Source organism: Periplaneta americana, chromosome 2 (genome assembly GCF_040183065.1).
Source record: "Periplaneta americana isolate PAMFEO1 chromosome 2, P.americana_PAMFEO1_priV1, whole genome shotgun sequence".
Taxonomy (NCBI): domain Eukaryota; kingdom Metazoa; phylum Arthropoda; class Insecta; order Blattodea; family Blattidae; genus Periplaneta; species Periplaneta americana.
In genome coordinates, this window is record NC_091118.1 from 168,830,466 (window position 1) to 168,843,598 (window position 13,133).

Sequence of the window (13,133 nt, forward strand, 5' to 3'; positions counted from 1 at the left end):
GTAGTCTGCAGGTGACGAACGGGGGAAGTTTTGAAGCTGCGCTTAAACGTGGGTTCGAATTCTGACATTACCGATTACCTGTTCAGGTTCACCCCCCCCCCCCAAAGTTTTCCTCAACTGTAACATGAGCGTCAAGTAATCTCATGGCGAAAGCTCGGACTCATTCTGCTAGAATATCGTTTTACTATCACTAGCATGTTTATTTTTATATTGGATTCATGAACATATGAAAATAATTTTCTTTTTATATTTCCTCATAACACTAGGGCCCAAACATTAACTAGAATTTGTAACTTTATTCTCAATAAATAAGGTTTGTAGAGTGCGATGCTGATGTTAATAGGCCTACTAAGAATAGGCTGTCAAGTTTCACCACCATTGTATCTATCCATGCGCCGGAAAAATTAGTATTAACTTACAGTCTTACTAATAAACCGTGTATAGTTTTTATACGAGACTTATGCAGAGTTGAGACAGAAAACGTTACTAATAAACCGTGAATAAGCTATGGACGTATAAACAGGCTGTAACTATACAATGGGAATTGCTTTGCAGTAGTTATATGCACGAAACCCCTTGTTTAAGTGTTGTATGTAGCGAAAAAATGGCCGCCCTCTAACAGCTGTTCGTATCGACTGTCATTTTATGACGATGGTTACCTTGTAACCACAGAAGAACAAACCAAAGATCATAGAATTATTAGAATAATATTGCTGTAGCTTGTAGTCTTTGACCAAAATGTAGTGTGGTAATCGATTGGAGCCAGTTGTACTATCGATATTTAACACGCCACACTACAGCGCTCTATCGGATGCAATAGAGAACCTCAGATATTCTATTAACTTTCGTAACGAAGTAATGACGAAACTATGACGTAGCTGTGTAACAGTCATACTGTTATACACGACGTACGTAGTGATTATTAGTAAGGAATTTCCACAAGACTTATAAACGAGCTACTCATTGTATAAGACAGTTAAACGTCTGTATATAGAGTTTTTATTAGTAAGACCGATAGGCTATATCTGTTAACGAAAGAATGATAAGAAACGAATTACCGCTTTTGATACCCATTGTCCCATTTAGATGGTTAGAACATAATATGCCAATTCAAAGTTAAACTACAGTCTAATATATACAGTCACGAAGCTGGAGTTTATGAGGGTACTAGGGATTGTGCAGGTACTATTTCGCATTGTCTGTAATGAGGAGATAATAGCGATCCTAGTGGTTAGCAACTATCTATGGATGCATATTTACTACGTATTGAGCTTCGTGACTGTATATACTAGACTGTGGTTAAACTCCTCATAATCTGCTGTTTAATATTGTGTACACGACTGAATTTTATTGCAGTCTCTTTGTTATGCATTTGATAATTACATGCATGAAGTGTAAATATTTTTATATGGCGGGAAAGTTATTGGAATTCTATTCTTTATTTTGCTTCAGGCGCCTTTCGCAAACAGCACAGGCGTCAGCCTTACAAGCATTCAGGCGTCAGAGATGAACTCTGAACCTCTTGCTCATAGAATGTATCCACCTGTTGTAAGGTCATTAGAAAAGCTGACGCCATCGTGTCCACGCTGTTGCCCTTTGATCGAAAAGTCCATTGTCGAAGTGGTTGAGGGTATCTTATAAAATATATTATTAAAGTTAAATTACATACAAGCGCTTTCCTCCTTGCTTTCATTGAGTTACAACATTGTAATGCAGACGATCAAATAAACATGAACTTAATGAAATGGAGTTAAAATTATGAATTATTTAAATACCAACATGTATTGGACATATTGAATCAAATTTGCAAACCAATTAATCTTCAAAAAAGAACAAAATTAATAGGCCTAAGTTTACACACCTTAGCAGTTCAACTTTTCTGTAAGATAGCGAAATTTTGTCAGTTCTAAATTAAGATTTAACAACTTTACATATTGTAAAGATGACTTTTTGAAAAAAAAATAACTGTATAGACCTACACTTTATTTGACCAAAAAAATAAATGGAGAAATTTTATAAGAATTACAAATTAATATTTAGTTTAGAAACAATCAGAAATGTAGGCCCTCCAGGCAACATTGGATACAACATACCATAGGTTAGAGTCTTTGTAAAAATGGACGGCAACAGAATTTTGCATTACCGACACACTGGAAGGAAAAGACTAGGACGACCTTTAAAACGTCTGACTTTTTTTTTTGTGCCGAAACGGAGCACCTGGTCAAGAATCGTGAAGGAGGAGGATGATGATGAAATTTATTACAAAGAGTTATTTTGTATGCATTTGTTACATTTAAATACTAATTATTGATCTTAATGATTTTTCTCAGTAAATTATAGTAGCTTACATTTATAAAGTAGATATCTGAAATTCAATTGGCGAACCTCTTCGTTGGGCTTTTGTTAATATGAATTTTAAGAAGACTGTAAGCTTAGGCCTATAGAGTAGTCTATGTTAAAAATGAATGAATTCGCTAAAGATAACATTGAATGGGAAGATGTAAGTTACCGGCAGCTAGTAGGGTCTTATAAGTTAGGGAACATGCCAGTGGATCTAATATGGAAAACTTACGGATTATGCTTGTATTTTGTGTTTGTAATAAACAATCTGCATTAAACCATGTAAATGTTCCTGCTGTTACGGAAGTGTTTTCATTCGCGCATGTTTATTTTTATACTGCTATTGTAGTTTCATATTTAATTCATGATCGAGAATGTGTCATTGTCTCTGACGTACGAAACGAAACATTCGACTTACATATCCATATTTGATCATTTCGTTATGCTCTTATGATGCAAATTAAAACGTACTGAATAATATGAAGTAGACCTATTATGTCATTTTCGTAATAGTTGCAGTACAGTGAACAATGTGGCAGAATATTTCATGAAAGTGAAATTAGCAATTCCATTCGAACAGTAAGAATTATATAAGTTTTCTTCCCCTTCTCCTTCATAGTCATCGTCTTTTGTTCCTAATAGCCTACGGTACTTCTTTTTCTTCTGAAGGATTTGTCCTCGGCAAATCTTTGTTGCTCCATTGATACAAGTCTTCTTTGATTTAGTCTTCGACAATCAGTTTCAGATGTATTTTACATTCACTCTTTGTACTTCGATCACTTATAGTTTTTTGTAATTATGTCATAAGTTTTACACAAAATATTCCCAGTTGCAGGTTTTTCCCCAACCGTAATGTGAATGCAAATCCTCGGCCTCAACTCGCCAAATATCATCTCGCTATCACCAATCTCATCGACGCTAAGTAACCTAGTAGTTGATACAGCGTCGTTAAATAACCATCTAAAGTAAAAATTCCCAATTGCTCCTTATGTCTTAATTTTTCATTCTGTCATTTGTAGCCACCACTGCAGATTTTTTTAATTTCTTAATTTTGCCTGCCTGTAATTTATTTTTACTTGGAAGTAATTTTGCCAAAAACCATTTTTCTTATCTAATTTTTTACTGCAGCATCATAATACGTTTACAGATTTGTATTCCCTACAAACACGGCTAGGTTTCTTTGGTGAAATTGTTCACATTTTTCGTGAGAAATAAATAAAATAACTTCTTGTACTTATGGTTAAAATATATCAGTAATTTCGTAAAAATTCCGTGAGTTTTTTTTTCCACTGTGTAATGTCATTCATACACAATCTTTTAGCTGTAATCTTACACGCGGCATTGTATTTGCAGTATTCATAGCGAAATAAAGCTATTACAATAACTGTACCTTTTGTAAATCAACTTTATTCATAATTAACTCAGTTTTATGCAGAAACCCAGTTAGGTTTATCATTGGTCAGTAGAGTTGTAGATCACTAAAGAGAATAATAGAATTACCAAATAAATTGTCCCCTTATTCTTTTGCGGCAAACATCTTCAAAACTATGTAGTGCATAAAATAATTTAAAAAATGCCCTTATTTAGTTTTTATCCAATATAGAGATTTTGCGCGGGAAGAGCAAATTTTCCGCGAAACTTCGCGACAAATTTAGTGTCATAAGTCAGTCATCATCATCATCATCATCATCATCATCCTTCACGAATTAGGCCTCTGTAGACCTGTTTCGGCCCCATCTAGCAGTCTTCTTAACGGTCTTCCTGGTCGACGATGTCCTCTAGGTTTATACTGCATCATAATTTTTGGGATTCTTGAATTTTCCATTCTTCTTACATGATCTAGCCAATTGAATTTGTATCTGGTGATTTTTTCTTCTACTGACTCTACTTCTAATTGTTCTAAAATTTCTTCATTCCTTTTTCGGTCATATTTATGATAAAACCTGCATATATACTGCTTGGTGCATCTCAGTTTCCTCGTGTTTATAACTAATAACAAAATAATATTTTAATATTTATTTATTTAATAATAATTATTATTATTTAAATAATTATTATTATTGTTTATATATATTTATTTATTTAATCTGGCATAGCTAAGGCCAGTAGGCCCAGAAATAAATAATGATCCTCTCGCAATAACCGCACTTCGTAGTTAAACAATTTCGACCTACCCCACAGCCTTCCTATATTAGATTATAATAACGATTTTACGGGCCCTTACATCTTGGCAAGAGAAGAACATCCCGGAAGCAAAGAAAGATCTCTATTGTTGCATTCGTAAATCACACCTTGGGCCCAACGTGGACTCTCGTTGAAACGTTCTCCACCCTCATAATGGGTCATTCACAAGAGATCCTCATTGTTCCTTACGTGCCCAATAATAAATAACCTTGACAGACCGGAGCCCATCATGAGGGTCGGAACTGTAGTACACAAGCATCAAGTGATAGAAAGCGTTTGCAGTTGCTCGCGGGTCGCCGGTTGCCAGCTTTTACCTCGGCGTGAGATCACACTGCCGCCTGCCTGCCTTCAGGTGGCGCCGTCTAACGTCCTCCTTACAGCCACGTATTAGTAATAAACCAGACATCATGCTTAGCATATATCATTCCTGACTTTTTTATTGTCGCGGTATTTTCGGTCCCCACTACACACGCACTGACTTGCAAAGACGTAAAATTTTATATAAAATTAATTCTACTTTTTTGTGTGCGAAGGTGGAAGATAATAGCGTGCAAAGTAGTTCCCCTGCAGCGATTGAGAAAATGACGACGGCCTCGATATTTGACAAACAGAATGTGAAAGCTCTGTGCGTTACACTCCTTTCCGCCGCACTGAGAGACCCGGGTTGAAGTCCCTGTCTCGAGACTTTCTACTCTCATCTAGCAGTGCTGTAACATTTTTTTGTTTATTTGCAGTTTCGCATCCTGTAGATAAATACATCTCAGAGCAGTTTTTATTCGATCACTGACGAATTATCTCGGTTACAGCTACAGATTCTACTTAGCAAACAAAACTAAAACACTGGCACAGATTGTTTTGGGAGGAAATTTCAGTGCTATTATTACAATCGGCAGACAAAATGTTGAATTTAATATTCTAAACTATTTCTGCTAATGCTATTGGCACTGAGTATAGAATGCAATTAACGCCATCAAAATTCTTTCATATTTTATGATACAGGGTGGCCCAAAAGTCACTATCCATTTTTGAGCTGCAACTTAATTTATTTGATTATTTATTTATATAATTTTTTTCTTCAAATTGCCCCTCTGCGTCTACACATCTCTGAAGACGATCTTGGACACTTAAGCATGCTTTTTCGCACAGTTGTGCATTGGAATCAATGTCGTGAAAAGCAGTATCAATGGTTGATATCAAGTCCATCTTTGTTAGTCTTTAATTTTTCATTATTATTATTGTTCTGTTTTTTGTATCTGTTAACATATTTTCAATTTCTTCAATTTACAATAATTTATAGATTTAATTTCATATAGGCGTACTTGTATAAAATTTGTTATCATTGTAATTTTTGTTTTCGGTTTTGTTGTATTTATTTTATTCATTGTAATAGTCCGTTATTAGCTAACAGCTGTTGGCTAGCACATTGATATTAATAATAAATTATTTCCTTATTATTATTCAAACTAATAAATATCAAATACCTAACTTTTAATTACTTTTATATTTTTCCGACATTCTGTATAATTTATAATTATGCTGATTTATTGCCTTAAGTAGGCCTATTTATTAGAGTTGCAAAGCAAAAATAAATGCCACATTTCCCACAGTTGAACATTCAAAACCTTGTCATATTTTGTACCAATTATTAAATCTGCAATTAATATGTGTATGCAAGGATGAAATTGAATTCTGGCCCCTGTAGGAATTCGCAAATACAAATATTTTACCCCCGGATAAAAACTGTGTGTTGTTTTCTTTGGCGAAATCCTTTTGCGTCCCCACCGGTCTTTTTGTTGGCAACAAAGGTTCGGGCCGACACAGAAAAAAAAAAAGACCTTTGGAATTTTAAAGCGCATACCAAACAATCCTCCGAAGGACAAGGCCCATCAGGTAGGATCTTGAGAATGCTTCAGGCTTGAAACAAGACATACCTGACAGATTGTTTTTGGGGGGGCCAGAATTAAATTTAACGAGGGACTTACGACTTGGCGATCTGCAGCCTAGTTCAGATCAGTGTTCTCTGAAATCCGAGAGTTGATCATGTAGCGAAAATTAAAATTTATAATCGAACTGTTACATTATTATTATTATTATTATTATTATTATTATTATTATTATTATTATTATTATTAATTGTTCCGGAAGAAAATTAATTAGTCACTATGGAATCTGTTGTGTTGGTAGGCCTGTATGAATTTAGTGGGTTTCCATTATGTTTTCGTGCATGAAGTCAGAATCTTATTGTAAAATAGACTTCGACCGCCTATCCCAAGCTCGTCCCTTCTTAATTAGCAAACGTCATCTCACTCACTGACATGACGATGAGAAACTTAATTTTATGTGATTACAGACATCGAAGTTAATATTAATTGTGCCTCTCGCCGCGTGCATTGTGTGTGTGCGCCATACGCATTCACTCTTATACTACTGTACTTCAAATATTATTCTTTTGCGTCGTAGTTATTGTCCGAACAAAGTTACCTCGAAGTTGGTTTACATAATTCACTGCAGTAGCTACAGTTAATATGTTAGCACCTAACAGGAAGGCTTTTTTTCAGTTTCTCTTGTTACTTTACGTTCGACTTGTAATGTTCTTCTGGCCCGATCTAGTGCAAAGAAATACCTGTCTAAATTGAAGGGTTCAGAGCCATAGTGGGCCAAGCGCCATTTATTAAAAACTGAGAAAGCAAGGGTTAAAATTAAGTGAATATCATACTTTAATGAAGATTGACATATCATATAGTTTGAATATGTATACTTTATATTACTTGCTATATGTTTCCATTGAATTATGGTAATAACTTCATTTTAACCCTTGTTTTCTACGGTTTTAGTAAATGGCGCTTGGCCCACTATGGTTCTGAATATTTATTATTATTAACATCTATGGATAATTTAAAGAAAAACACACTTAGATCAAACAAAGTTAAAAAAGAATACGAATTAACAATTTCAGTAGCACCTAACAGAAAGGCATTTTTTTCAGTTTCTCTTGTTACTTTACGTTCGACTTGTAATGTTCTGCTGGCCCGATCTAGTGGAAAGAAATACCTGTCTAAATTGAAGGGTTCAGAGCCATAGTGGGCCAAGCGCCATTAATTGAAAACGGAGTAAGAAAGGGTTAAAATTAAGTGATTACCATAGTTTAATGAAGATTGACATATCATATAGTTTGAATGTGTATACTTTATATTACTTGCTATATGTTTCCATTGAATTATGGTAATAACTTCATTTTAACCCTTGTTTTCTACGGTTTTAGTAAATGGCGCTTGGCCCACTATGGTTCTGAACCCTTCAATTATTTTATATCTTCCTTCATAGTCATAATTCACCATCACAACTACTACAGGCAACTCTAATAAGCTTACTGCTACTACCACATGTCACCACTACGATTGCTATTAGTTCTATTTATTATTATTATTATTATTATTATTATTAAAAACGGAGAAAGCAGGGGTTAAAATTAAGTGAATACCATAGTTTAATGAAGATTGACATATCATATAGTTTGTATATGTATACTTTATATTACTTGCTATATGTTTCCATTGAATTATGGTAATAACTTCATTTTAACCCTCGTTTTCTACGGTTTTAGTAAATGGCGCTTGGCCCACTATGGTTCTGAACCCTTCAATTATTCTATATCTTCCTTCATAGTCATAATTCACCATCACAACTACTACAGGCAACTCTAATAAGCTTACTACTACTACCACATGTCACCACTACTATTGTTATTAGTTCTATTTATTATAATTATTATTATTATTATTATTATTATTATTATTATCATTGTTATTATTATCATTATTATTATTATTAAAAATGGAGAAAGCAGGGGTTAAAATTAAGTGAATACCATAGTTTAATGAAGATTGACATATCATATAGTTTGTATATGTACTTGCTATATGTTTCCATTGAATTATGGTAATAACTTCATTTTAACCCTCGTTTTCTACGGTTTTAGTAAATGGCGCTTGGCCCACTATGGTTCTGAACCCTTCAATTATTCTATATCTTCCTTCATAGTCATAATTCACCATCACAACTACTACAGGCAACTCTAATAAGCTTACTACTACCACATATCACCACTACTATTGCTATTAGTTCTATTTATTATGATTATTATTATTATTATTATTATTATTATTGTTATTATTATTAACACCTATGGTTAATTTAAAGAAAAGCACAGTTAGATTAAACGAAATGATTTCAACAAGTAGATAAGACAAGAAACAGGAAGAAGAAAAAGAAGAAGAAGAAGAAGAAGAAGAAATGGCTTCTGGAAAGGTGAGACCAGAACAGTTCAACAAGTGACCTTACTCCATGAAAACTACATGATTATTGTCATCATCTGGAGAGAATGGAGCCTTTTGGCCTGACCAGTTCTTATTTCCGTCAGAATCCTGAAAGTCCTTCACTATAGTCCAGCATGGCATAGTAAAGGCTTATACCTACATGCCTACTTCAGAAAAGTGCAAAAAATTGCCATATTCTTTCAGAGCATAAACTATATACCACAGTTAAATCGTATGTAAGATCTTGCATCAGTATTTTTACTCCTAATTGCTGTGTTTTAAGATATTATGCAACCCATTTTATGAAATTGGAACTAGTATTTTACTCCATTTCCATATTAAATCAATTAATCGCAATCAACATACAAAGACGAATTTGAAAAGTCATGGTAGAGTCGGATGTGGAGCCAAGACACCGATGCTCTCTTTTTCATAAACACTTCATCAATCTTCCTGTCAAACACGAACTATCAAAGTAAACATTTAAATCTATTTATGAATGAATAATGTGATATTTACTATAACGCACTCCTTCATTAGATTGAAATGTGTTATACTACTGCACAGAATTTTAGTTTTTTTTGCTCTCTTTCTCGTCTCTAGAACTATAAATTTTATCAAGTCTGATGCAATTATCCCTGTCTGCGTACGGTATGTGGATGCCAATAATTCATTGTCAGTCATCCATAAGGGATGAAGATATAGGCTATACTGCAGTTAGAAACAAGTCGAAGGTTCATGTATGACTGCTATAAGGAATTAGAGTTCTTGTATTTTGTTACAATTGTGGTTGAGTGCGAATGATTTAGTGGGTACAGATTATAGCGTTGAGATTTGCAGGCATAAATAAATGGAGTATACGGACTTACAGGAGACAAATTCTCATGAAAGTTTGGCCAGCGTATGGAACCGGTGCCCACTCAGTATCGTGATGCACTTGGAGAGCTACGAAAGGCAGCGAAATTCGATTACGAAAGCCATCTATTATTATTATTATTATTATTATTATTATTTTATTATCAATAATTGTCTTATTTTTTATATATTGTATGTCTCATTTATTTTGACCTGCTGTTCACATTTTATTATGCTTTTTTCTTTCTTTCTGTATGTTATATTATTATGTCTGATTTCTACTTACTTGTTGTTTACATTTTATTAACTTATTATTATCTTATTCAGTTTTGTGTGTAAAATTGTAGTGTACTTTGAAGTGTTTCTTGTAACGCAGTTTTACTCCTGGTTGAGTGTTAGAGAAGGCCGTATGGCCTTAACTCTGCCAGGTTAAATAAATCATTATTATTATTATTATTATTATTATTATTATTATTATTATTATTATTATTATCATCTATAACGGCTTGGTGGACCAGCGTGCTAACCATATGAACCACACGATACCTCCATTCTGTTGGATGATCGTCAACCTCTGCTTCGGGATGTGGATGTGAGGTCAGCAGCCAGCTGGTCGGTCTCTGCCCTTGAAGGACTATAGCGCCACTTATTATTATTTTTATTGTTATTATTATTATTATTGTTATTATTATTATTATTATTATTATTATTATTATTATTATTATTATTATTATTATTATTCGTATTGGAGTCAGAAGTCAGCGTATAGTGATGCGTTGTTACAGACATTTCTTAATTTTTCCCTATCTGTGTGACTAACTTCGACATTTACTTGTCTAGTCTGATTCATGCACTTTCACAAAATGTCGCATGCCATGATGACCGCACTGTATGTTAACTAGAAGTGCTGATGTGTTCTCTTTTGTTTCAGAGTCACCTCCGCCTCCTTACTGCAGGTTTGCGAGGGAACGACTAAAACCGGAAGGTGAGTTCAACCTGCTTGCTTAACCCTCGATATGAATTAACATACAACGACAACAGTAGTAATGTCGCTAAGTAGAGTCTAGAGAGAAAATTCTCTTATTGATGGTCGATAATTTTCGAGGTACAGAATACTCGTATTATCTTTGAACCCCACTTAAATTGCTAAATACTGTGTCTGTACTGTTGTGTATAGTTGTCACGTTATAAAACGATTCAAGTTGTGTGCTGCTTACCAAGTCGATGCTGCAAATAGTACAAACAAAATATTTTGTACCTGCTGTAAAGAAGCTGCGCTCATGCTCTTGATTAAATATTATGCAAACTAAAAATCAATTAGACGTGTCAACACAGCTTTGTGATGTGCAGACTTACGCTATCTGCGATTCGTGTTTTCGCCAGTGTAATGGAGAAATATTAAACACCGATCAGTTAAGCAGCCTCTTTATAAGCTGGCAAAAATGGTACGAAGCTGGTTTTTGCAACATATTTTAACATTGCATTTGTGAGCTATTTAAAAATTATCCTTTCTTGAGTTTGTTGCCATGAAATTGTGTAGAGAAATCGATGAAGTTACATATCCTTGAACAATATTATTCATCTTCTGATGCGAGAAAAACGTAAAATTTAACCCATTATTCTTGTCTTTAATTACAAAAAAAAAAAAAAAAAAACTTGTGCTGTAATTATTGCACAGTTAGAATTATTAAGAAGTTAACTATAAGACATGCTGGTAGGTATATTATTTCCCTCTTGAAATCGGTAAAAATTGAACTGTAAAGTAGAAACTTTAAGTTTTATCATTACTCGTGTCCTAAAATTAGTAAAAATTTACTCTTTCTGCAGAAACTTCAAATTTGTTCGTTGGGCAGAAGGGAAGTCGTCATGCAGAAACTTTACGTTTCATTGATTTTTCGTGACAAAAATGAACGAAAGTTATTCAGTACTTTTCTCCAGAATTGGATTTTAACTGTAATACGAAGCTTTGTATTCGTGCTTCAGTAATGAAATAATTTCTTAAAAAGAAAAGAATTTGGGAATTAACTGCAATGCAAGTCCTTGATATAATTACAACTAAGTAGCTTCAATTTTTTCCCAGTCTGCTTTAACCTGTTTTCAACTCAAGTGAGTGAAATCAGATAACGTGCCGGTGCTGGTTGACAGGTCTGATGTGGAAATGAAGAAGTGATGTCAGAGTGGGAGTAAACCGAGAAAATCTATACCCATATTGTGTTTCTTGGCCACAAACTCCACTTGAATGTGCAAGAATTTGAACCGGGTTTCAGAAGTGGAAAGCTCACTCTCTAACTTGTTGGGAAAACTGTACGCTTGTAATGAGTGATATTTGGTTTGCCATGAACCATGTTTACGACACTTCATGTGTGTTAGTGAGTGATCGTCTTTAGGTAGAAACAACCTGTACCAACCAGACAACTTGTTCCTGTACTGGCAATAGTCTGCCTTCTCTATGACTTCACGGATTCTGAACCATGCCGACCATATGTTTTCTGTCGTTTTTGATTATCTGCCGCATGTTTCTAAGAATATTTACAAAGGACGCCTTGGCTCCCTTGTGAGTTACAGGAATTTCGGCTATTTTTACTTTTTGTTTGTTCTTGCTTTAGCGAACGTTCTGACTAACATTTTCTGCACACGTATTGAAATATATTGTAACTGACAAGACCCATGTTAACCCATCTGATATAACATTCGGTTACGGGCTGTAGGTTTCGTGAAATGAATCACCTGGAAAAGTTCAGATTGTCTTTCCGGCCCCTTTCGGAATGACAAACTTCTGGAGAACATGTGTAGTGCATTATTGAAAATCAGACATTTAACTTACAGGAAGCAAGTTATGAATATTGTCTATTCAGTAGTTCATAAAATTAATTTGAAAAAAAAATGATACGTAGGCCTGTAATATCTAAAATTACTAATTTAGAAAAATGTTAAACGAATTATCCTTGCACCAAAAACGGATGTTCTCTGAACCTAATGATCATATTTTAATTATTAGCATGTAATAACAATTAAGAAACATGTTAAAGGAATTATCATTGCACCAAATGAATGGTCCTGGACCACAGTGATCGCACTTTAATTATTTAAATACAATTTAAATTACGTAACATATTAAACGATTTAACCTTCTATCAAACACGGATGTTCCCTGGACCAAATGTCCTATTTTAATTATGTAATTAATTTATATTTATTTCTAACAAGTGCAGCGGAGCGCACGGGTACGGTTAGTATAAAATAATATTCTCATTTTTTTCTGAGTTGCTAAGCAACAGACAATTTGTATGTACGATCTATTGTAGGTATGCGAGGACCAAACGGAATTTGAGTGCTTCCGCTTTTATTTTGAAAAAAAAAAAAAAAGTAGGCCTATGGATGCAATTAGCAGATGAAAATGTATGTGAAGTGGAAAGCGAAGGGGTGATCAGTAATAGG

General features: G+C 34.1%; 1 protein-coding gene across 1 annotated transcript in view; it reads left to right on the forward strand.

Moving 5' to 3' along the window:
• The window catches only part of Dad (Daughters against dpp), a 221,791-nt gene that overhangs the window by 37,839 nt on the left and 170,819 nt on the right, over positions 1 to 13,133 (forward strand). Inside the window, exon 2 of the mRNA XM_069818868.1 lies at positions 10,627 to 10,680. Coding sequence (XP_069674969.1) covers positions 10,627 to 10,680 — 54 coding nt within the window. The remainder of the gene's footprint in view (positions 1 to 10,626; positions 10,681 to 13,133) is intronic.